This window comes from Homalodisca vitripennis, chromosome 8 (genome assembly GCF_021130785.1).
Source record: "Homalodisca vitripennis isolate AUS2020 chromosome 8, UT_GWSS_2.1, whole genome shotgun sequence".
Taxonomy (NCBI): domain Eukaryota; kingdom Metazoa; phylum Arthropoda; class Insecta; order Hemiptera; family Cicadellidae; genus Homalodisca; species Homalodisca vitripennis.
The window spans coordinates 30,607,699-30,632,469 of record NC_060214.1 but is presented as its reverse complement, the minus strand read 5'-3'; the positions used below and the strand labels follow the sequence as shown (position 1 = coordinate 30,632,469).

Here is a 24,771-nt window from a genome sequence, read left to right as displayed (position 1 = left end):
CACACACACACACACACACACACACACACACACACACACACACACACACACACACACACACACACACACACACACACACACACACACAACACACACACACACACACACACACACACACACACACACACACACACACACACACACACACAACAACAAAAATGTTCAGAAATAAATATACTCAGTTTTATTTTTATAGTTACAATACAAGAGTAATCAGTATTTCCTTCATAAAACCTTATTTTTCCAAAATCTAGTATAAGGACATGGTTCCTTACCTGGGCCTCTTATCTCCTTATTAATAATATGTTTCTTGCAAAAAGTATGTGGATAGGTACTGAAGGAAACAGGATTTTTCCGGACATTTTCCATCGTTCAGTGATACAAAAAATCAGTAACCCTACGATTCGAAGTCTGAAATCTGATATCATCAAATAACTAACCTAACGCGTAATTACAAACTAGGTTAAAATAAATAGATCAGTTATGATTTGTTTATTTTAACCTAGTTTATAATTATGTGTTAGTTTAGTTATTTACCTGAAGAAGAGATCAGATTTCAGGTCTCGAAACATAGTGTTACTGATGTTTTGTATCATTGAACAATTGCAAATGGCCGGAAAATCCTGTTTCCTTCACAATCCTTCCATCGTCAAAAACAAAATTCAAACAAAAAATTTTGATACCTTCACAAACTGAGAGAACATTGGAAAAATACAACCTTTAACAATTGTAACACATTTATTATGTACTACGTACTAAAATTATTAGTTAATCGTAAAACATTTAAAAACACATCAATATAACAAATATTCTAAATATCAGAACAATAATACTATACAATCTTCTGTTTAAACCGTATAAAACAAATCAATAAGTAAAAATAGTATTTATATTATTAATAGTTACGTAAACGCTAGGGGACAGAGTGTTAAAAAAAGACAGTATATGATGGAAGGTGGCAGGAAAATGACACGCAGGACATGAACTCACAGTTCCAGCCAGTTATTATCGTGTACACTCACTAATATTGTTGTGATGACAAATGCAACTGCACTATAAATAAAAGTGCAGTCAAAATTAAACTCATAAGACTTAGTTGCCCTTTCAGAGTTTATATCACCATATGGGTTGTTCACACTGAGGGAAGGTTGACCAACAATGTTGCCGTTGCTATCTGAATATGACCAGTCCCCTAAAACATAGAGAAACTTGATTAATTCAATTCATTCTTTATTAACACAGTAGAAACTTCAGTTCTTAATATACGTGAATATATATCAGTAAATAATAAGTTAACAGTTAATAATAACAAATTTAAGACTATAAACTAACCTAAAATAGAATAATCACGTTCGTCTTTTAATAAAATATGTTTAGAAAAAGCAACACAAATAACAATAACAATAAGAAATCAAAGAAAGCGATTGGAAATGTTGCATCACATCGGGATCTATCTCGGGGTCTTATGGTATACTAAAGAAAGCTCTGCCGGACAAGTGACTCTTTAAATTAACTTTACATAATTTCAACTATTTTTATTTTAAATTCGTTGAGGAAGTGTATTAAATAATTTCGGACCAAAGTTAAGAAGAACGTTTTTGAATATGGATAATCTGAATTTATTAATTAAAAGGTTTTACTTGCGTCTTGTATTGTAAATGTGATCTAAAACATAAAAACTACTTCCTTTTTTAAGTATAACTTGGAATGGTAAAATAAAAGGCTTGCCATTCTTAGAGTACCACTTGATAGGAACAACTCCATACAACTATCCTGTTTGTCAAATCCCCAAATTATTCTTAGAACTTTCTTTTGGAGACAGAAGACTCTATCAACAAAATTGGCATTACAAAAGCCCCAAAAAATTATTCCGTATCTAATTCTGGACTCGAATAAGCCACTGTAACCCAGTTTGAGAGTTTCCTGAGAGGCAAACAACCACGGATTACAATACAGTTTAAATATTATTATTATCATTTATCATCTTCAGTAACGTGGCTCTTCACAGTCCACAGCCAAGCTGAAATACCTCGAGATTGATGTGGTATGACTACATGTGGCTAATTCAACTTTTCCTCAGTTTAGTTTTTAATGCAATTCAAAATTATAGACAATTTCTTCTATACTTGTGACTATGGTATACGGACAATTCGCTATTACTTAAAAGCCTGAATGCTTGTTATATTTTGTTCCAGAGTCTTCCGTAATATATCGAGAGGGTACATTTCTAGTAATTCTTTGCTAGTGTTGTTGGTGTTACTATCCCTAGAGGTCATTGACAAATTTGCTGTGTGCGTGAAATTAGAGATATTCTTTCCTGGAGGTAAACTTACTTAACGTAAAACTCCTGTATCCTTCTCAATCCTACCATCGTCAAAAACAAACTTTAAACAAAAATGGATTGCCACTAAATTGGAAAGAAAATCTAGATTTTTGAACCGTGAAACTAGCACATCCTAAAATTGAGATTTAAAAAGGGGGAACATCTGTAGAAAATTAACTTGAACCGTCATATAAATCTAGATGTAAAGTTTTGTTATAGTGGTCAAAGTTTTATCTTTCTCGAATCGATAATTTTGTCAAATCAATGTATTTACGTTTGTGTATTACTATATCCATGTTTTTTTTTTTTTACCTTTTTCGGAGATTTCTCGTCGGTGCAGAATTTTCTAAATTAATAGACGGACTTTATAACCAAATCCATTCAAAGGCTGTGCCATTAGACACTGTGAGATTGGGTACTATACAATCGGCCTTATAATACTGTTGTTTTTTAGATTATAAGATAAAAACAGTTTTAGGTGCTGTGAGATTAGGAGTGGTGAGACCCCACAACGCACACATCACAGTAGGTAAGTCGAAGCCCAGTATTTATTTTATGAATCTTCCATCCTCCATGTTTGGTTTGACATATATGTTTGTGCGAAGAAATTGTTTTGTTTGACATTGGCATGGTCATTTAATTTTTGTATTTGTTAAGTGACCTATGTTATTAATATCTATGGTTTATGCCATATATAAATGTTCTAAAACACCACTTTTATAATCCAGTTATTTATTCTTCCAATAAAGTTGTTCTGTATCTTACCTGCTTTTACTGGAACAGCATCCACGATGACGTGTTCTTGGTTAGGCTTCATTACATACGCAGATGTAACAGGAGTGACTAATGAATACTGTAAAAAAAAATAGTCCATAATTACGCATAAGCAAAAATATTAAATCAGAAATTGTTTGTAAAGTGTGAAAATAAAAGAATAATTAGTAGCCTACTAAACTGAAACATCGTAAAACAAGCAGGTGTTTTGCTCGTTAAAAGGCGAAATACGATGTAATAGACGGAATTTAAAAATAATCTCTTTAACCCTCCGAGTTGCGGTACTTTTTTCTCCAAGTGGCGGGACATTTTTACTGATTTTGTATGTTCGCAAAAGAAAATTTATATAAAATCCTGTATATTATATAAGTATGACATATCATACATCGATTTAAACTTCATAACACACAGAGTAGAATGGTAATAATATGAAACACTTACCTTGGATTGGTGTAAAAAACCAATGGGTTGAATTCCAAAAATAAAAATTCAAATTTTTTTGTTTTATATTAGGCTGAGTAAAATGTTCCTAAACTTAATTTTTTAACACAAATCCAAAATACCCATTTTGTTTAAAATTTAATTCTGAACAAAAATATGTATCCGTTATATGTATTATTCCTAAAAACAACGCACTATTTGCTGATCGAAGCTTTTATGTACACGTTTTTTACTGCATTTTAGTCAGTATCAGAGCCAACCTCATTCCTCATCATTCTTCCTGGTTTGAGAGGCCTCCAATAATGTTCCAGGTAAGGGAAACACTCCCTATGAACCCCAAAATTACAAGTTGGGCACCAGAAGTGACTTTTACCCCCTTTTTTGGTGTGTACACACACTACACAAAGTCTGGTAAATAAGCAATCCCGTGAAGAAGACCTACACTTGGTCCAGGAGGTAGTACAGTAGGTGGATGAACCGTTTGTAAGAGTTCCATTAGTACCAGCATATCTAAATTCTATATCAAATTAAAGTTTAGAATCTGGTCTTTCTAACCATACCTAATATATAGCGTTTAAGTCGCGGCATAACATCGGAAATACCGGAACAAGAGAGGCTTGCGTTAATAGACGCTAGAGCGTCTTTGCCACTCGCGAACCGAGATTTAATAGACGCTGCAGCGTCTTTCACCACTCGGAGGGTTAAATAAAATACGCATAAAGAAAACTTGATTAATTTATACAATATTGTTTCCTTGGATACCGAATATAATTAATGAGTGTTTCAAAAAATTACTCAAAACAAATATTTTCTTGTAAACAATTTTATGTTTTATGTCAAAGAATTTTAATTTGCTTAGACCCAAGAAGATGTTATTTTACTAATGTGTTTGGAATAGAAAATATATTAAAATAGCTAGAACATTTTGTGTTTGTAGACTAAAACTCAGTTGAAAGCTATGAGGTTTCGTATTCACACATGAAGCCTGTGTGCCACATACAGCCCCACTGTGGCCCTTTGTTGCTTGTAGTTGATGATTAAAACACATTTAAATATATACGAAAGTGTACATTCACAAAACCAATATTTTGACCTGAAGTCCTAATAATGGACTTTTATAACTCAAGAAGCCAGTGGTTAAGCAGGTCCGTGATAGGATTACTAGAATCCTAGATGATATATATGCTGAAAGATCAGAACATCCCATATCACGTAAATCTCTAGAGGTTGAAAACCTTAAGAAGATTTTAACTCTCAGAGACTAAGAATGTCTAGAAACCGGAATATTTGAAATGCCAAGAGCTTCTAGAGGTTGGAGCTCCCAAGGACAAGAAATTTCATAAACCTGGATATCCTACAATTCGGAAATTCTCTTATGCCAAAGGTGTTTAGAGACTAGAAGTCTATACATAGACACGAGCTGCCAGATTGCAGGAAATTCTCTAGGTCACCTTAGAGAGCGGAACATCTATAAGCTGGGCATTCCTAGCAGCCAGACTTGTCCATAGGTAGCAAGCGTTTAAAGGCAAGAAGGTTTTAAAGTCAGGGAGTTCCAAGAGACCAAGAACTCCTAAGGTCTGAAAGCTTCTAGAGGTTAGAATCTCATAAAATTCATGATATTTAAGAAAAACCTTACTATGCAAGAGGTATAACATCTCGGAATATACAATTCTCCAGATGTTGTAATACGTGGATTTTACGTTAGCATACTAACTCCACTCAATAATATTGGCCAAGAATAAATATTGCTAGATGCGATTTATTAATTGACATCTAAATAGCGTATAGTAATTGACGTAGATGTTTCAAACATGCCAGTAAATTCCACTACCTCGATACTTCCAGGTGCAGGAACTTCCTAGTGGCCGGAAGCTCCTAGAGGCTGAAAGTACCTAATGTTAGGAGCTCCTAAAGGCCGTGGGTAGCAAAAGGCGGGAATCTTTCAGGGCAAAGAAGTTTCTCGGGAAGCCACAAAGGCTAGAAGTTTTTAGAGGCTAGGAACTTCTAGAAGCCGGGAGTTCTCGTATATACTGTAACTCTTCAGATACTTATATCGAGAGGTCTGAGACCCTTGGAGATGTAGCGACTAAATGAAAATAGTCCAGTCAAATATTTTAGAGATGGTTGTCATTGTAGTCGGGGTGTTGATATTAGGCGGTCCTAGAGATGACATACGCCCAGAAATGAGGTCAGTATTTGCAATGGCATGTTAGAGAGGTACAAATAGTTTTTAAAGCTTCAGAATTTCTTCTGTGGCCTATATCGTAAGCATCGTGTAAACCAAGTTTGCGAGGTTTGTCACAGTTTTTAAGGAAATTTAAATTCCTTGTAACAATGAATTTCTTAAGGAGAATCTTTGGAGTTTTGATTTCTTAAAAGGTGCTATAACATTTATATAATTTACAATGTTTTAGAAAGTTTTCCTTGTGTAAGTCTAAAATTATTAAAATTACAAATCTATAATTTGGTATACATAGGAAGATGGGAAAACTGTTACTGATGAGCCAGTGAGTAGAACATCTAGATATATAAGCGATGAGATTGATTAAATCAAAGTAAGTAACATAGTTCCATTAAAGTAAAATCCACATAACTGACCTTCTTTCAGAGATATAGATCGTGAAGTGATAACATAGGCGTTACGGGTATTTACATTAAATGTAAATGACGTTAAATGTACATTTAATTTCCACACACAAATTAAAGGTGGAATTATATACCTATAGAATATTGCGTAAATTATTTGTGTTTCAGAATAGGAAAATTACGTAACAATATGATTTACTTAACTTTTAAAATACGAATTTATGAAGGCTAACTGTACTACAGTCCTTAGTTAAAATTAAATAATTCCATACCTTCTCTGCTATTTTGGTTGCTTCTTCTAAGGCTTGCGTCTTCTCTTTACCATCATGGCTCTCCGCCTCATCCAACAACTGATGGATAGTCTTGTGGGCCCAGATTTTCTCAACGAGGCCTTCAGGTTCTTCTTTGAAGGAACGGCACAGTTGTGTCTTGCCTGAACCAATTACTTGCTTTCATAAGACATTGATACTTCATTATTTGTTATCAAGATGAACTAAACTAAACATTTTCAACAAACCTCTTTGTTTTTAGATTTAAAAAGATAAGAATTATTTGCAGTGTTAACAAAATACACAAGCGTACCAAATATGAACAAGATCAGACGTATTGCTTATACCTATTAACTTATCTAAAAAAACCACCTCCCCTCCCCACACACACAAAGGCGCGCGCACACACGCACACACATTCAAACCTTTATTTTCAGAACTCAATTTGTTGTGTTAGAAGTCACCGAACTGAAATGTTAACAAAAGGTTATTTAAAACAAAACAGTATTTTTCCAACTGAATGACAGTAAAAATTTTACTCTTCAAGATGCATTCATTCTCAATATAGGCTAGAATGGATTGGATGTTTCTCACTTCGTATTTTTCTTCTTATTTCTAGTTTTGAAACACCATTAGCACCCATCTACAATCCCACATTCTGCAGTAAAAACCTTTCAGACGGTTTAATATTTGTTATTTCCTGAATAAAATTGGTCCTAGTATAGAGCCTTGTGAAACGCATCTATTAACAAGTTTCTAAAAGGCTCGTTATTCTTTCTCTTCTCTAATTAATTTGGCAGCGCCCATAAACCATTCTATCCGTTCGAAAAATTGATTAGACATACCGGCTGGTTTGAATTTATAAAGAAGAGGATCGTTGTTTTAAGAGGTCGATATCTTTTTTGTATTAATTAATTTAGTAAAAGAATGGCACCATGAATTTTAGTAAAGCATTTACCACAGCAAATAATAGCTTTTCTTGATAGATAAATTATCAGGTAGTATTTCTAGATCATTAAAAGAAGATGGTTTTGAAAATCCTAATTGACCATTTCTACTCCAACTGGAAAGGTCATGGGTGTCAAGTAACAAGTACTCAAGGTTTGCTGATAGCATAGTTCTGGCGATGTGATTTCAGTTATCTCTATTTCACGTTTGTGCAGGTGCATATTGCGGTATAGCCAAGAGTTTCAAAAGAAGAATTGGCGAGCTGCCTTAAAACACGTCTAGTCGAAGACGAGAGATTGGCAGAGAAGTTGAGTAACATCTTTGGACTAATTACATAAGACAGAGAACCCACTCATAATTGGACCCATGCAGTGCATTGGCTATGGAACGGTGGGGGTGGAATGGAGGGGGAGGGGGAGGCAATCCACTCTAGTGTTGTCACTCGACATCACGCTTCATTAACTATTAAAGGAGAAGAATAACATGGAACGAGACTGAACATGCGCATGCGCTAGTAGTGGCGCAACGTCGCGGCGGACCTCATAACTAATACCCATTAAATCAGCACAGCCAGACATATTGATGATTCGTTTCCTGTAATAACTAGTAAAATCGGTTGTAACATCTAAAGCGAACTAAGCGATTGCATTTCTGTCATATGAGGCTCAACAATAAATGGTCAACAAGAAATTAGTCTTACCTTGGTGTCATGTTATAAACAATAATCATTTTATTCGAAACTGGCAAATTAATCAATACAAATATTACTAGAAAGTATTTGTTGTATGATTAAGTGAAAAGTACTATTTAAATAAACAAAAACATGAATATGATTAACATTATGCCGGAGAAGCTTTATTCTCTGGCCGTGTATAGCTGTCAAAAATCATGGGTTAATTACTTTGATTCATAACTATAATTATGGTAGGTTAATTCAATTCAAAGAACATCGAAATTGAACAATTTCACAACGCAATTCCGAAATTACTCAGATAATGAGGGGCAGTGGTGTTACTAGGACCACCACTTGGTGGGGGGGGGGTTGAATCTGTTTGAAGAGAACACCACACTAGAGGATATTGAATAAATCTAAATTGAAATAAAGTAGATATGCCTAATTCAATTTACTACATTTAACTGGCCAAAACAAAGCTTCAAACAAGTTATAGATAATAAAAAAAGACACCGGGTGATTTAGTTCGCGAAGGGTGGGATAAATACCCCTTCGACGCGTCGCTGTGATACCACGCTCTCCCAGTATCAACACCACTGCTCGGCACTCGCCCGCTCACTCTATCCCCTGACCTGGCCACTGCAACTGCGCGGCTGTAGAGTGGCCGTCTCGCTCACCCGATCTTACTCCCCTAGATTTTTTCTTTTGGGGATTTTTGAAAATGAAAGTGTACGACACCAAACCTCAGAACCTTGATGAGTTACGGATGCGGATTGAAAACGCTTGCCGACTTATCACACCAGAAATGTTGGAAAACGTAAGGCATTCATTTGAATCAAGACTTTATTTTTGCCCAGAAGTAAATGGGGGCCATTTTGAGCATTTACTTTGAGCTTAAAAAAAGGTTGAGGTAAGATTTCAACGGTAAGTTTAATTATTTTAAGTTTAATTTAGCACTACTTAGTATTAAGAATAAGTCTGAACAGATGAGTTAAGAAAAATAGTGTTTTTTTAGCGAACATTTCAACAAAACTTTGACAAGCCGTTGTTTCGTACTGTTTCAAAGTACTGGATTGAGATAGAGACCTCTAGTCTGTGGCACTATTCTTATTTTATAAAGACCTTTAAAATGAAGTGTCATTTGATGGGGGTTTGCATTTAAAATTTTTACTTGACCCCCCAACCCTCCATTTTGGGTTGAGAGACTAAGTTCTCATATAACGCAAAAATCATCATTTGTCATTATATAATTACCCCCCAAAGGATATTGGTTTGTTTAATTTCGTCCGAAATTTAGAATGGGTGGTGGGACTTTTAGGACACCCGTTAGAGAGACAGAGATAGAAGAAGAGTCGTGCTAACTGACCTTCAGCATTGTAGATTATCGGGTACTTGACAACTCCGGCGTTTCCATTACCAGTCACGTTACCAATTACGTCTAGTTTGTTTATGTTATTTATTTTCAATTTGCCACAAACTTCTATTTCTGACCCTTTAGCAAACATAGGAAATGCAGTTTTGGTGTTGTTAGACATATCAACCTGAAACAATAAATACATGGTTAAAATAACATTGTATTTGTTAATTTGGTCCATTATTTATATTTAATTTAGTACTCTGTGAGAAGTCCTTTATACAGTGGAGGATAAATTAGTGGATCAATCTAGCACATTATAACAATTACTAAAGTACAAAGATGACAAAAGTCTTTTAGAATAGAGAAATAATTTTGATCACTATTGCTAAGATAAAATATAATATTCATGACCACCACCCTGAAAGTCAAAGATCGTAGTAAAGATTGGCAAGAAAGTTTGTGTAAATTTTAAAATGGTGTGTAGGTTTCTTTGGGTTAAAAGGCGTTTAGTAGGGGAGTTAAAAGGGATTACGCTATTTAATAATGAATTAATAATGAAATAGGCAGACACATAATTTATGATACTTTCATTTTCAAGCTCTAAAGAGGATTTAAATTTTACTCCATGATTTTGTCTTTTTAATACAAAGTTTAAAACTGTTTACAGTAATATTTCTACATTTTAAATACACCTCTTAGTTGGACATACTTAAGTTAAACCTCTTGAAACGTTCACTTAAATGAATTAAATGATTAAACCCATCATTTAGGCAGCCCGTGCTTTAGATACGACTAGAACCTATAAAATCGTTTTAAAATGGTAAAAACCAATTTTTTTCTTCGTTTGAAATTTGTTTTTGACGATGGGAGGGTTGTGAAGGAAATAGGACTTTTCCGGAGTTTGCCATCGCTCAGTGAAACTTAAGTGAAAACAGTGATTTTTTTGTTTCACTGAACGATGGTAAATCTCCGGAAAAATCCTGTTTCCTTCACCAATTTTTTGTATCAGGGAAGCAAAATGAAGAGATTTTAATGCACTAATAAAATGCCGTTTGATACTAAGCGATGAATTATACAGTATACAGTACAAATCGATGGTAATAGACAACTGTGCTCACCACATCAGATGAAAAATTGAATTTAACATCGGACAGAAGAGGCTTAGCAACGCTCTGGTAGAAGTCGTTTAGTTGTGCTGAGGCGTCTTCAGCTTCGTATATGGGCTTGGCGAAACCATCATTGGACAGGGACAGCTTTCGTAGGAACCTCATGTCGGCATCTTTTCCAAAGCCCAATGAATAAATGGAACACCTGGAATAATTAAAATGGGTTTATGAATGTCACTGTATCCCCGATAGGAACTTTTGCTACCTATAAGATGAGTAAAGAAACTTAAAAAGCGTTGAGCAGACGTATTTATGGTAATGCAATCGATTTTGGGTTTGAAAATCTTTTTATGTTACAATCATAGCTCTTTAAGATAACTACCCTAATGAAGAAAACAATTTTTGTCATCACTCTTTGTGAAATAATAGGCATTAAAAGTAGACAAATTAAACCATTTTCTGACGAGGCCCAATAAAAACGGTTAAATAAAAAAAATATTAAATGTTTATATTATTTACATGAGTTAAGGCTTCAGGGAGTCACACCTTTTTATTCATTTATGATTTTAGGAATTTTTATTTTTATGATTAAGAGGGATTTAAGAAACTTACATTTTTTTAATAATTTTTCTCAACGAAATTGAGTTCCTTTATAAATATTTCTTTTTTACTTTTTATAAATCGATTGCATCACATTAATGCGCATGCGTTGTTTCCTTACTCTCCCACACCGCTTGCGTTTCAGTCTATACTAGCCATTCAAAAAACATTTTAGTTTAGTGCTTCAGACTATAGTAATCCAGTGTTACAGGCAACAAGTTCGAAATAGTCAATAACGAACAAAATTTGTTACAATTCGGAAACATCCAGTGAAATGAAATTATTCACATTAGCAAGAGGAGTTTAAGATTGTAATTTTCCACTTTTATAATCAAATGGGAAATTCTTGTTAAGAATTGTATTTATTTATTAATCTACTATACAAGGTTATAATAATCGACGTTGCGTTCTTTATTAACTTCTAGGCGCCCTACAATAATCTCGGATTCATCAATTTTTTATCCGAATTAAATAAATTTAATTATTATAACACTTCAGATTTTATGCAAATATTTATTCTAACAGCTATTAACTTAAAATATTCATGGTTTATATACATATCTTATACGTTCATAGCACTTTAATGTCCTTGTTATTTAATATTTTATTCGTCTAAAAATTATGCCTCTGATACAAAGTATTTAAATGTGCTCATCTTAATAGTATTGTATTTAAATATATTTATTGGTCATACTTAGTGGTCTAAGTTTTATCGATGTATACATTACTGTTATTATATCTAAACGTTGCATGAAACCGAACAGAGTAGCAAAATTAAAAAAGATAAAAATAAAACTTGAAATAACATGAAATTAAATTATTCTTTTTTAACTTTGTTATTGACAATGGTCCATTTTAAACGATAATAGGATTTTGGTCATTTTCTATTGTTATGTGTTACAGGAATACAATACTACGTTTCTAGGATTGAAATCTATGCTCTTCCTCAGGTGAAAATTCTTAAGATATGTACTGAACATTTTAACAATCTATCAAACCTTAGTGAATAAAACTCGTACACACACACACACACCATGAAATTGAAATCCAGGACCAAAAAGTGAGGTTAAAGGAATCTGCCATTTTCCCCTCCATCTTTTTGTTTTAATTTTCAGATGACGCGCCGCAATACTACAGGAACTGCCGAAATCGATTTTCTCCCGTCTTCCACCTTCCCTAGTGCGTGTGACTTGTGTTGTGCAGTGCTCTTGGTTCTGTGTAGTAACCGCTTGGGTTCATTCTTACCAATCTGGACGTTATTTATTTATTTATATTTTATAATGTTACAATACAGCCGAAGCCAATTACACTGTAACATTAATATTATTATATATGAATATAATTGGATAACTTTAAACAAAACAAAAAAACACACACAATTTAATCCAAAACAACAGCTCAACTACATTAAATATCAACTATACACAAAAAAGAGCATTTTAAAGTTGACAAATTTGACAACACCACCGAAGCACCGATAAATAACTTAACAACAAGATGAATCAAATAATTTAAATAAATTAAATAAATAACATCCGAGAATCAATAAACTACTGTCCAAAAGTAATCAATTAAACATGTACTAAAACTAGTTAACAAAATATATATAACGATATAACAATTATAAAATTTGATTCGGTTAATATATATGGTGGTATATATATATATATATATATATATATATATATATATATATATATATATATATATATATATATATATATATATATATATATATATATATATATATATATATATATATATATATGGTTATGGTGTTCTTGTACCAGTCAGGCATGTTCTTTGTTTTTTATGTACAACATACTGTTGTCAATTTTGGGTAGTGTGTAGTAGATTCATCACCACACATTTATTTTAGTTTCTAATCTTTTTGCTTTCTTAAAGTTTTTTATACCAGAGGTGGGAAGTAGATTTCAACCTCGAAACTTAGTGTTCTGTTTTTTGTAACATATAACGATGAAAAATGTTCGAAACCTTATGAAATTAAAGTTGAACAAATAAAACAATTAAATAAATATAGCAATATACACTTACTTGTGGGCGTTCAGGGATATGATTGTTTTGACTATCTTATCGGGATTTGTCTCCTCAACCCCAGGCTTTCCATCTGTCAGGAAGACCATGATCGGCTGAGGGGGGTTGATTTCGTCCCGTTTCTGCATGTTGAAGCTAAGGTGCACAAGCTGCAACCCCGTCTTCAACCCTCCAATGATGTTCGTGTCTATGAGAAAATATGGAATATAAGATGACATTTATATTTTACGAATATTTCATGTAGATGTGATTGGAAAATATTTAGGATCCACCGATGTAGAACAATCGTTCATTTTTCATACTAAACAATACGATGATGTTTTAAACATTTTTCTTCACTAACGATAGTATATGTGTTTTAGTGCATGTATTATATTATGATTAGTTTGAGACTAAAGAATGAAATAGTTAAATCTGGTTCGGAGGACTGGGGGTTAATTTGAGACTAAGGGGTGGAGCTCGGAGAGCAATTGTATTTAGTTTATACCCTAAAGACAAGAACGGTAGGGGCAGCGACGCTAGTAGGGACGCTACCGATCACGTGATGTACTACAGTAGGGATCACCAGAGAATGCAGTTAAGGGAGGAGCCTATTTGGAGCGTGACCTTGGAGCAGCCAATGAGGAGTAAGCGACGTTGCCGAACTTGTTCCTCGCTGTAACCGCAGCGCGCCGTGCCGGGCTGTTGGGGACCTGTTGAGTGGCAACGTCGCGCTGGCCTATCCTTTCTATTGGTCGCCGCCAACTGCACTCTTTCGTGACTCCTACTGTAGAGGGATATTTTTAAATGTTTTAAATGGCCAATGGGGAGCAGTCAACCGGTTTTACGTCATTGTCTACATAGCGCAGTGCGTCCAGCTCATTAAGTATTAGTAAATAATACAAACATAAACCAAATTAATCTAAACAATGAAATCATATTTTACACAAGAGCAACAGAGTTGTAAATATTACACACATTAATTTCAATAATAATTACATTCTTATATGTATAATACCAGTTCAGATATTTCTGGGTTTAATCCAAGTGTAGTCTAAGTTATATTTTGTCAATTAAAGGAAAGTTTTGAATATTTATTTTTTCTCTTAGAATATTTAAACAAGTATCAGCGGTTTTTTTATCGATGAAGATATTTTTGTATAAAGTAAAAGCAGAGGCCTACTTTGAAATTTACAATATACATCAACATAATAATATAAAAAATATAGTCACGTTACATTTACTTAAAGTCTTTATATAAGATTGTATATTTTTTTATTTATTTGTCATTCTACTCTGTAAATTTACTCTCATGTAAAAGTAGGATCAAGTTGTGTAATTAATAAATTCTTGTTATTTCACATGGAGTTAAGTTTGGTATTATAGTGATTGAATTTAGTTAAATTTAAGCTAGTATAGTTTGTTTTTAATGAATAGTTTTACTATATTTGTTATTAGATTTGTTGATATTGTAAACTACGCTTGAATGTAACGTGACACCGGCAAAGATAAGAGAGTCAAGTGGAGTAACTAGGAATTCACAGTCCATTATTATAATGAATTAGTTGTTGCCTATTGCTAACATAGCCTAATAAATGTGACTGTACATGTTTTATAACTTTCAAGCCATATGGCTACAACAGTAAACTTTTAGATTTGGATAGTCAATGCATTATTTTAGTACATCTTGAAATTAAAGTAATTTACTAGCATAAATAGTTAATAATTATTATCTTGTGCATAATTAATAGATCGGTTTTTTTTGCAGCATCATGTACCATATCAACTAAAAGTTGGACGCATTGGTTGATGTACAGAATAAGCTTCCTATGTTAGCCTTGCAAAAATGTAATGATACACAGTGTAAAAGTGTAAAAGACCCAGCGCTATCTATCTTCCACAAATTCTGATACTCTACAATGTTCAACTCAAATTTACATTCTCACGTCTCCACTATGACTTACTCTCACAGTAAATATACTTCTCAAATTCTTCTCCCGCATCCCCGTCTTCTGTCTGGAACTTCCCCCATTTTTCTCTTTACCCCTCTCCCCCACTTTCCTACCCCTCTCACTTCCCCTCTTACCCCTCCATACTTATCTCCCTCTCCCCTCTTTCTCTCACTCTCTCACCTCTCCCCCCTCCATTACTCCCCCTCACCTCCTCCTAACACCTCACTCCCCTCTCTTCTACCTCTCCCCCTTACACTCCTCCTTCTCTTGTTAAGTTTAATTTAATATGTAATGTAAATAAATAGACTTATTTTTAGTTGTAAATGTATACATATAAATGTTAGTTTAATTTTTATTAGGTTAAGTGGTAGAGAGGACTTTATAGTCCTAACTTCGCCTCTAATAAAGACATTTTTAATTTCATTTCATTTCTCTTTCTCTTTCCCTCTCTAACGTCACTCTCCAAAGCAGCTGGCTCTCGAACAGCTGGTCACGGCGCGACAATCAGCTGTCACTGATGTCTACCACAGTCACTGCCTGCAGTGACATTGCTTCACCAGGCCGATTAACCATTACGAGTAGCTTTATCCATCGGAAAATTTTTCCTTCTTATACATAATTAATATCGTTTTATATGTTGAACCCTGTTTATACCCTCATATTTCGACTTCCACCAAAACCAGACGACGAATGACAATCGATGTCTGTTTGGGAGAAATTCCTCTTTCAATTAAAGAGAAGTAACATTCTCAAATTGGCTTTCATCATCTTGACTCATCACTAAAACCAACTTTAAACAGCTAAAGATGCGTAATTTAAGTAATATGACTCACTTCCAGTTTCCGAGTGGCTGTGAATGAAATTACGTGCCAGAGTTATGTTGTCTGGCGAAGCTTCTATGACGCATCCCAAACGGCTACATTCATTCATCCCATTCATTTGACCAGATAAGTGCAATCCACCCTTTGGGGTCCAAACCTGAAAAATAATATTACGTATGTACCATTCTAGAAGATCACAATGGACAGAACAGTTGAAAAGTGTATGTCTTTACAGAACTCACTAGTTTTAATATAGTCTTGGCGAGTTAAATACACCACCTCTGGGAGAATCTAACCTCGAAAAGCCTTGATCCAATAATCGACAAAACTACTGATCCATCAAGCTAGAGCAGCCTGTAACAAAAATAGCCGACGGTGGCCGGTGGTTCTGAATGACCCCCCCCCCCTACACCCCACGTCAAAGCACTGTTGCCAATTGTACCTGTATGGAAAATTACTGATCTGTCTCAACTTCTGTTGCAATTAACAAATTTATTATTACCGCAATCAAATATAAGTAAACTTGGTTTCATTCGTCGTCGTTTTACAGACAGTTTGTGACCATACCACGTCATAGCGGGATCAGCTGGTAGTAAGCACCGATATGGCAACACCGCCTCAAATTTCATTGGTTTTTCTTAATAGTGATGGAACAACCGATTAAATGTCACAATCGCATTTTTAATCGGTTGTTTTAATAACTAATCGGTTTTCCATTCGATGAAATAATTGATTGAAACCCTGTTTAGCCTCTACGATTAGTTTCAGTTAAGCCATATAATTAATTCATAATAATATTTGATGAAAAGTATTAAACCAATGTAAGATACACAAGTAATTGAGTTGAACATATATAGTTACGACATCAAATTTTCACTAAACTTTAACTAACCCCTTTTATTATAAGTACAGGGAAATAAAACGTTAGTTGTAAAAAAATGTTACTCTTAATAATTGCAATGAATCCGATATTTACTTGAAAGACAGAAGTCATATTGATGAAAACATAATAGCAGACTGCAATCATTCAATGAAAACGAATTATGGAACAATATTTACCGATTGAACAGTCTAGAGTAGTTTTAGTACAACAAATAAGAAACCAGCATATTTAACCAAACCAATCGATTGGAACTGCTTAACTGTATTTACTCATTCCCAAAATAAAATGAAATATTTCATTGATACAAACAGCTTTTATCGATTAAATTGGTGTATTCCAAAATTCCAGAGAATCATTTGTTTTCATCAAAGAGTTGTTTCCATCATCAATCAAGACTCTACAAACCTTCAGCCTTAAGATTCACTTTTACCTGGATTCACCATGAGTCAGAGTCAGAGTCATAGCTTCCGTCCCTAAGTGAATCAGTCAGGATTCCCTAAACCCAAATCCTTTCTTCTATACTTACGTTACCAATTTCTATTTGTCCGACTTGAATTTGAAAGTTTACACATCTTATCTACGCACAGCACAATTAAAGACCTATCCAGACCATATTAGCGAACAGTCAGACAACGAAAATGTACCTTAACATGGGTATGAAAGATCACAATACTGAAGTAATCCTTGGGTTTAAGGTCTGACAGAATTGTCCTCATCGCAACTTTCAGTTGGCCCATTTTCCGTTTAGCCATAGAGGAGCTGAAGTCCAACACAAACACGATGTGTTTCTTCAACTCAACAAGATTTTCTGGAGCGAAGTGGATGGAAAAGTAATCGTCCACACTCTGAAACAGAAATGAAATGATTACACAGCAAAAATATGATTCAATGATTTGTAGGATGGACTGATCCTGTAATCAAGGACATAGCCAGGACAAATTGTGGGAGGTGTCAAAAGGAAATTGGGAGTTCCCCCAAAAATATTCAAATTTAAGAAGCAAAATAGTGAATTCTGCACAAAGTTTTTACGTCTTTGAATAGGTTGTATTGAAGATTGATATGCATAATTGTGGAAGCACTGCTTTTGTAGGTCGTGTAGGATTAATAATTGAAATTGAGTGGAGTTACATAATAATGATTTTACAAAACTATGATTTTATTGCCTTCAAAACACAGTACATCGTATACAAATCCACATTGAGATATGATAATATGTACAAGACTTTCTACAGAAGTAAAATTATTCTTGAAATCTGATCCATAATATGTAGTACTTGCTCTGGAGAAACTGATATTCTCCCGTAGTGGACAGAAAATAAGGAATGCAGTCAACTACTCATTCCCCATTTTGTTCCTTAAAAAGTTCTTGGCAGTAGTACATGTTAGTAATACTGAATTATTTAAATAATAATAATCGTTTGCTAAACAAAGTAAATGAAAAATTTGAAAATTTGGAGGGGACGGGTTCTGGCTCCTTGGACACTCTTGTTGGCTACGTCCTTGTCTATAATAAAATTTAGGAAATAATCAAGCCATCAACAAAATGAATATAATCTTTCGCTAATGAACAAAAATTGTACCAAAAAAGATATTAATCACACCATAATATTGCTGCTACCTGTTCTTTATTTAAAGTTGTATTGACGATGGTTGATTTTAAAGGATTGTAGGATTTCGGACATTTGCTATCGTTATAAGTTAAGAAAAGAACACTACGATTTGACGATTTGAGGACTGAAAACTACCCTTAATTGTTAAAACCTCTAATACACAAGGTTAAACAGTAAAATTAATACAACTTAAGCAACCTAGTTTAACTTAAGGCAAGATCTGTGAGAATGAACCCAAGATATGTAACTGCACAAAACCAAGAGCACATAGAACACGCGTCACATGCACCAGGGAAAGTGGAACACGACAGACTATTTGGCGCGAATTTCTCTCACTTCGTTAACACTCCTAGAATATTCTATCTGTCATATAATATTCCCACATTAATGAAGTTGATTCATTTCCACTACAATTTAAATATTGGTCAGCAACCCTCTCTCATTTTTACCAGGGCAGAAACAGTCTACAACTGAATCAGTTTGTAAAACTGAAAGGTCGTGTCGCGCGGTGGTTAGGAGGGGTGGTTCTAAGAGTGTTCTTGATAGAAATATTCTAGACTAAAGTATCAACTTTGTATTTAGGTTCCTCTTAGTCCATTAAAAACTATGTTAATTTTGGGGTCAAAAAGGCCAATTCTTTTTATCCTGACGGTAACAACGTGTAAATCTAGAACAGAATCTATACATTGTTAAAAATTGCAATGAAAAAGTTATAATAATAATATCGTTTACTGTGAAAAGACAATATAAACATTGTATGACAACCGTCCTTAATATAATCTAACCATTCTTGCTGACAATGACCCACTCAAACATACATGACCCCTTTCAAACTTTTCTCTTGCAGTTTACAGGTCTGGCAATACGGTTTTGTGAATTTTTGTGTTCTTAATTGTCCCAGCGATTCATCATAAACTCGTCAACAGAGTAAAGTGCCTTTGACACCAAAATGGTTTTCAACTGAGCTTTTAATTTTTTTTAAAATTTTGTTGTTTAATACCTCCAGGGAGACTGTTGATTATTCTGACACCACCTTGAGAAGGCAAATTTCTAAAAGCATTTTTTTCTGTGTTGTTGGACTCGAAAGTTGTCCCTGCCTCTAGTCTCATAATGGTTATCATCCCTGCCTCGAACCAAAGCGCACTTTGATCTGGAGTAAAGGATCACCTCGAGAATACAGAGACAGGGCAGTCAGTAATCCCAGCTCCCTAAAAGCATCTCTGCACGACTCTCTGTCTCTTAAACACAAAATCACTCTCACGGCTCTTTTTTGATATCTGAAGACTCGAGTTATCATTGTAACTTGAGATTATTAAATACACTATTACATTGTTCAAGAAGATTTATAGAACATATTAAAGCAGACTTTGTACTAATCTCAACATACTAACAAGAAGTTGCGTAGCGGTTTGCTCTCTGTAGACTTCATATTTGAGAACCAGCTGACCACGGAAACCATGAGGGCCGTACTCCCTCTGTTGCTCTGATGTCGGCGCCCAGATGACTTCCTTCTTACATTCACTGAGATCCTTGATTTTTGCTAGCTTTCTTGCTGGACATACAAAACAGTTCGAATCAGAAACTCTTAAAAATAAAATAGACTGTTTAAGACATTAAATTAATTTTATATATTTGTAATACGACTATACAGGGTGTACATTAAGTCCCGATACGCCTGGATACATTCCAAACGGATTGCGATATCGATGTAAAAACTTCACTATACCTATTAAAATACTATTGTGAACATTTTGAAGGATAAAAATATACATAGGGGACAGAGGGGGCGTCACTTTAAATTTTTAAATTATCTGAAAAAGGGAGTAAATATTTTTATCCTTGTGTATCTCATATTTTATAACATATTTTTTAATTAGTACTGAACATGCCTATGCTTCATTAAATCAGGATTTCTTTTTTTACTTTTTCTAGTTCAACACAGTATGTTTACTATCACATGAGTTTATTTTTAACTGAATGTATTAAAGATGTCCTTCAATTTGTTATTAAATATTTTTTATATTTATAAATAGAGGAAGTAAATTTACATTTTTATTCGTCTCAAACATTGTGCAATCTCGAATTCATGTTCGATTATTAATAAGTCGTTTGATATCATACGGGAAAAATGTGCCCAATTAGATAAATAAGTCTAGGTTTAATAATGATATATTCTCTATATATTCTATTCTTTTTATATTTTTTTAATAACGTTCGTATATTCACCGCATCATTTGTCCAGGTGTAAAAATAGTTTTTATCATTTTCTGATTTGTAAGAATGTTTTCAATGTCAGATGTGTCGCGCATTAAGTTATAAATTGCCATTTTCATTTGATACACAAACAAAATTTAATATAACTTTTAATATAATTTCAGTTAAAAAATACGAAAGTTATAAAAAACCGCCCTTTTTTCTCAACTCTTAACACGCAGCATACTCTAAAGTATTTACTCTATGACAAGTAAGTTCACAAATCTTAAAATTAAAAAAGTTTTAAATTTAGAGTACTACTCCATACTACTGTGTACGAATTAGTTTACCGCATTAGAACCAACAATTAATTTAGATTTTGGAACGAGATTTTGGATTTTGAAAACGATGATTCAACATTACAAAACCGAACATGTAACAATTCCGCGACCAAACAAAAATAATTGTAAATAGTCCACACTATGATCTAAGGATAAGAGACCCTCAGGAAGGTTCACTTCTGGCTGGTTGATACCTTCCAGTTGAACCTACACTAGGTACAGTAAAAACCGATGTGTCACTTAAATCTGGGCAATCTTATGGATATCCTGGAGCGACACATCACTAACCGCAAACGTCGAGATTCTGGGGTGCAAGGGTAGATTGGCAGGTCTAGCCTACAGCGGAAGTAGACTGTTCGAGTTGTTGGAGCTATCCCTGTTAAAGTTTCTTGCTAGCCTAGACATAAGGGTTTGCCACCCCTCTGCCTGATTTGACTGGAGAGGCTGGTAGAGAACTGCCTTCTCCTACTTCCAAGGAGATATGACTGAGGTTAATACCTAAAATTTTTCCTCGTGGATCTTGACAGGAGGTGCCCCCTACTCCAAACCTTATCCATCCAAAATATCCTGTCATTCAGGAAGCAGCACAAAGGTCCTTCCTTGTAGGACTATGTGTAGTTTCTAAGAGAACAAGGATAAGAGAACGCTTATAAATAATAAAGACAAAAAACAATTTCAGCAAAGAAGACAGCGTCAAAGCATCAAAATATTAACAGTCCTTGTAAAGAAACCGTATTGAACGCTCTTAGTTTTACTTGCCACTTATTGGCTACTGTAAATAACAATACAGCTCATCCACCTATAACTCGACTAAGCGGATATGTATGATTGAAAGTTTTGGTTTTCAAATTATCGACTGAGTATGTCACTTTAAAGCGAGGGTGAGACATTTTAAGATTTTAATTGTATTAACAGTTTTTTCGAACGGTGTGAATAGGAAAACTTAGGTGTTAGGTACTTACAATTTTCATTTTTTGGAACGCCTGTTTCAGGGATGTGCAATTCTGTCACTTGCAGGTGGGTGATGGCGGTTGGCTCCTCGATATTCACGGTGACCGACAAGTCATCCACTATCTGTAAACATTTACGGAGTAACCTTATCATTTCTAAAACCTACATCAAGTGTGTCATCCACCTACCCGTTTGATTTGAACTACTCTATTGTAACTTATGATAATATACCTTTCATGAAATTCATGCATCTTAAATTAGAACATAAAATTGATTTAAACAATTAGTGACACTTTTATAGCAGTTAAATATATTTTTAACTTCTTAATAGAGGCATTTCACGCACATAGTGTATTTCGTTTAATTTGTAATTGCGATTATTAATATAAACCCCTAGAAATTTCAAAATAATCTGAAAAGTGCAAATAAAAACAATTTACTACCGAACGTCAAAGAAATGTAAAACAACAGATGAAAACCTGATGCGGGCTGACGTTAACTGTGTTGGTGAATACTCCCAGATTCCTGGTCAACAGCTGTTCGTAGGTCAATTTGAAGGTCACAGTCCCATGAGGTTCGATCTCCACTGATACTTCAAATCGGTTTGAATTTCTCGCACTGCAATTTGAAAAAGGGCAAATCTTATGAACTCTGGAATTTCTGTCACCCAAAATTATAGTTACAAATTAAAGTAACGTAAAACCCCATCCCATCCCTTAATTTCTCCTGTTTCTACCACTGAATGCAGACATTCCTACAGTTTAACTTAAGGAAATAAATTAAATTAAATAAGATAAAAATCATCGTTTCTCCCTAACATAAATTCTATAAGCGATTTAATGGAGTGTCGAAGGATCCTCAAGAACTAAACGAAGGGCATAAGGTCAAAGGGTAAAAATGATGTCCTTTAAATTTTGAGCCCTAATTCAATATATTCCTTGTAACAGGAGGAAATAATGCACAACGTTTTTAAGGTTTTTAGTCGCCAAGACCTTGCAACGGTGGGATGTTAAGAAGAACCTATCGGATTCTTATACTAAACCCCGTAAAGGAACTGGGGGATCCTTAATGCAATATTTTAAGCTAAATTTGAGATAACGAAAGAATCATCACTAAACGAATATTTTACTTCGTTCACCTACTTCGACCCTACAAATTTGTTTGACAATTTTAGTTGAGGCATACCTTTAAGTCCACACGTAGGTAACGTATTGTTTCAGCGACAGACATCTTAGAAAGAAACTCATGTTTTCTTAAAACGATAATGGAAGCTGTTACTACCTTGATCTTCTATTTTTACGACTACAAGAAAACAAAACATTGCGTTTTTCAGAATAATTAACGCTTGACCTTGTCTAACACCCCAGTCACAGAGGAATGTATCTGTATTTGAAGCTTTCAATAAATTTTCTAATATTTATTCTGTATAACCTATGGGCTCAAGTAGATTCCCAGCGTCTCAACCTTTTATTTGAGTTGAGAGTAGTGGTCGTGCGCCATCGCCTTGACCTTTTATTTGAGTTGAGAGTAGTGGTCGTGCGCCATCGCCTCAACCTTTTATTTGGTTGAGAGTAGTGATCGTGCGTCATCGCCTTAACTTTTTATTTGTGGAATATTCTTTCAAGTTTTTCAAAATTTCTACATATCATGTATTTTAAGTTCCTTTGTCTCAAACGATTACTGTATGCGATTCAAAAGACGACCCCTGGCCCAGTACATGGTGCAGCTGTGTATTGTAGTGGTATCAACTTATTTTGCAGGCACTTAAGACAGTAATTACGTCTACAATATTAGTGCACACGATTATAGTTAGAGAAGAAAGGTGATTAGCGCCTTCAATTTGCCGATATGCAAAGTTACCAGGGGTCATCTCGTGACTCGCTTACAGTATCAATCAAACTCACCCTGGTTTACACTAAAGTCCTATAAGCCAATGTTATCAGCAACAGACTGATAGAAGACGGAGCGTTATTGTAAATTAAATTCTGCTGAAGTTTCTTTGGTTGATAAGACATGTAAGCGGGACATCAAGGGAATGGCTGCTTCGAAAGAGAACCAGCAAAAGCATCATGCGACGAAGGGAGATCTGCGTCTTCAAGTGGAACGTCTGCCATTGTTAGCTGTTGCTGCCAGGCCATGACTTCCTGCCTCAGCGATAAGTATTCCTGACATTCTTGACCTCAATGCGTGTACAATTGCCACTCTTCTTTGATAGTATACGTAGCCGCCGAAATCAGTAATAAGCCTCAATGAGCCTCAATACGTTCAATGACTTAACGAACTGATGATTCAATTGTAGCGTAGCGACTACTGACTGAGTGCTACTAGCCATCTAGTCTACTTCAAGATCATCAGTCTTCAGTGCTCCTAACTTTTGAAAAAAATGTACATAAAACTTAATGAGCTACTTATTTCAACTAAGTTGAGTAATATGATAAAATTTACACTAAATTATTTTAGATCTTTTTTATGTAAGGTAACTTCAGATTAGTGTAAAACTGGAATACGAAAAAGAGGACATCACAAGGGTCTTTACGGGGGAATGGATATACTACGATACAATGAAGCACTAACAAAACAAATTATGAAAACTAGGTTTCAAAGTGTGCCTTAATTACATCTAAATCAAAATGAAAATCGCCCGTAATTGGCCTGTCTTCCTTACATGTAAGAAAAAACTAATAATAATGGTGTTAATATTATAAAGACACAACATTAAAACGTCATTGAAGGCGACTTAAACAGTAAAAGACAAGATATCGTCAACTTGTATTTTGAAATTCCATATCGTACTGGCTTACTGGGAAAATAATACGATTAAAGGCTAGCGGAATACCAGGATACGGGGATATCGGCCGTAGTGAAAAGACTTACAAAATCAAATATATAATTGTATAACGCGACAAAAA

At 34.4% G+C, this 24,771-nt stretch overlaps 1 protein-coding gene across 2 annotated transcripts in view; it reads right to left on the bottom strand.

The window, feature by feature from the left end:
* Positions 1-719: 719 nt before the first annotated feature.
* Positions 720-24,771, bottom strand: part of LOC124367473 (inter-alpha-trypsin inhibitor heavy chain H5-like) — a 30,845-nt gene continuing 6,793 nt past the window's right edge. For both annotated transcript variants that reach the window (XM_046824309.1, XM_046824310.1), the window contains exons 5-15: positions 22,342-22,480; positions 21,874-21,985; positions 19,769-19,929; positions 17,412-17,612; positions 15,897-16,041; positions 13,133-13,319; positions 10,490-10,682; positions 9,381-9,555; positions 6,397-6,557; positions 3,089-3,176; positions 720-1,192 (exon numbers count right to left, since the gene is read on the bottom strand). In XM_046824309.1, the coding sequence (XP_046680265.1) occupies positions 987-1,192; positions 3,089-3,176; positions 6,397-6,557; positions 9,381-9,555; positions 10,490-10,682; positions 13,133-13,319; positions 15,897-16,041; positions 17,412-17,612; positions 19,769-19,929; positions 21,874-21,985; positions 22,342-22,480 (1,768 nt within the window). In that variant the 3' untranslated portion in view covers positions 720-986. The remainder of the gene's footprint in view (positions 1,193-3,088; positions 3,177-6,396; positions 6,558-9,380; positions 9,556-10,489; positions 10,683-13,132; positions 13,320-15,896; positions 16,042-17,411; positions 17,613-19,768; positions 19,930-21,873; positions 21,986-22,341; positions 22,481-24,771) is intronic.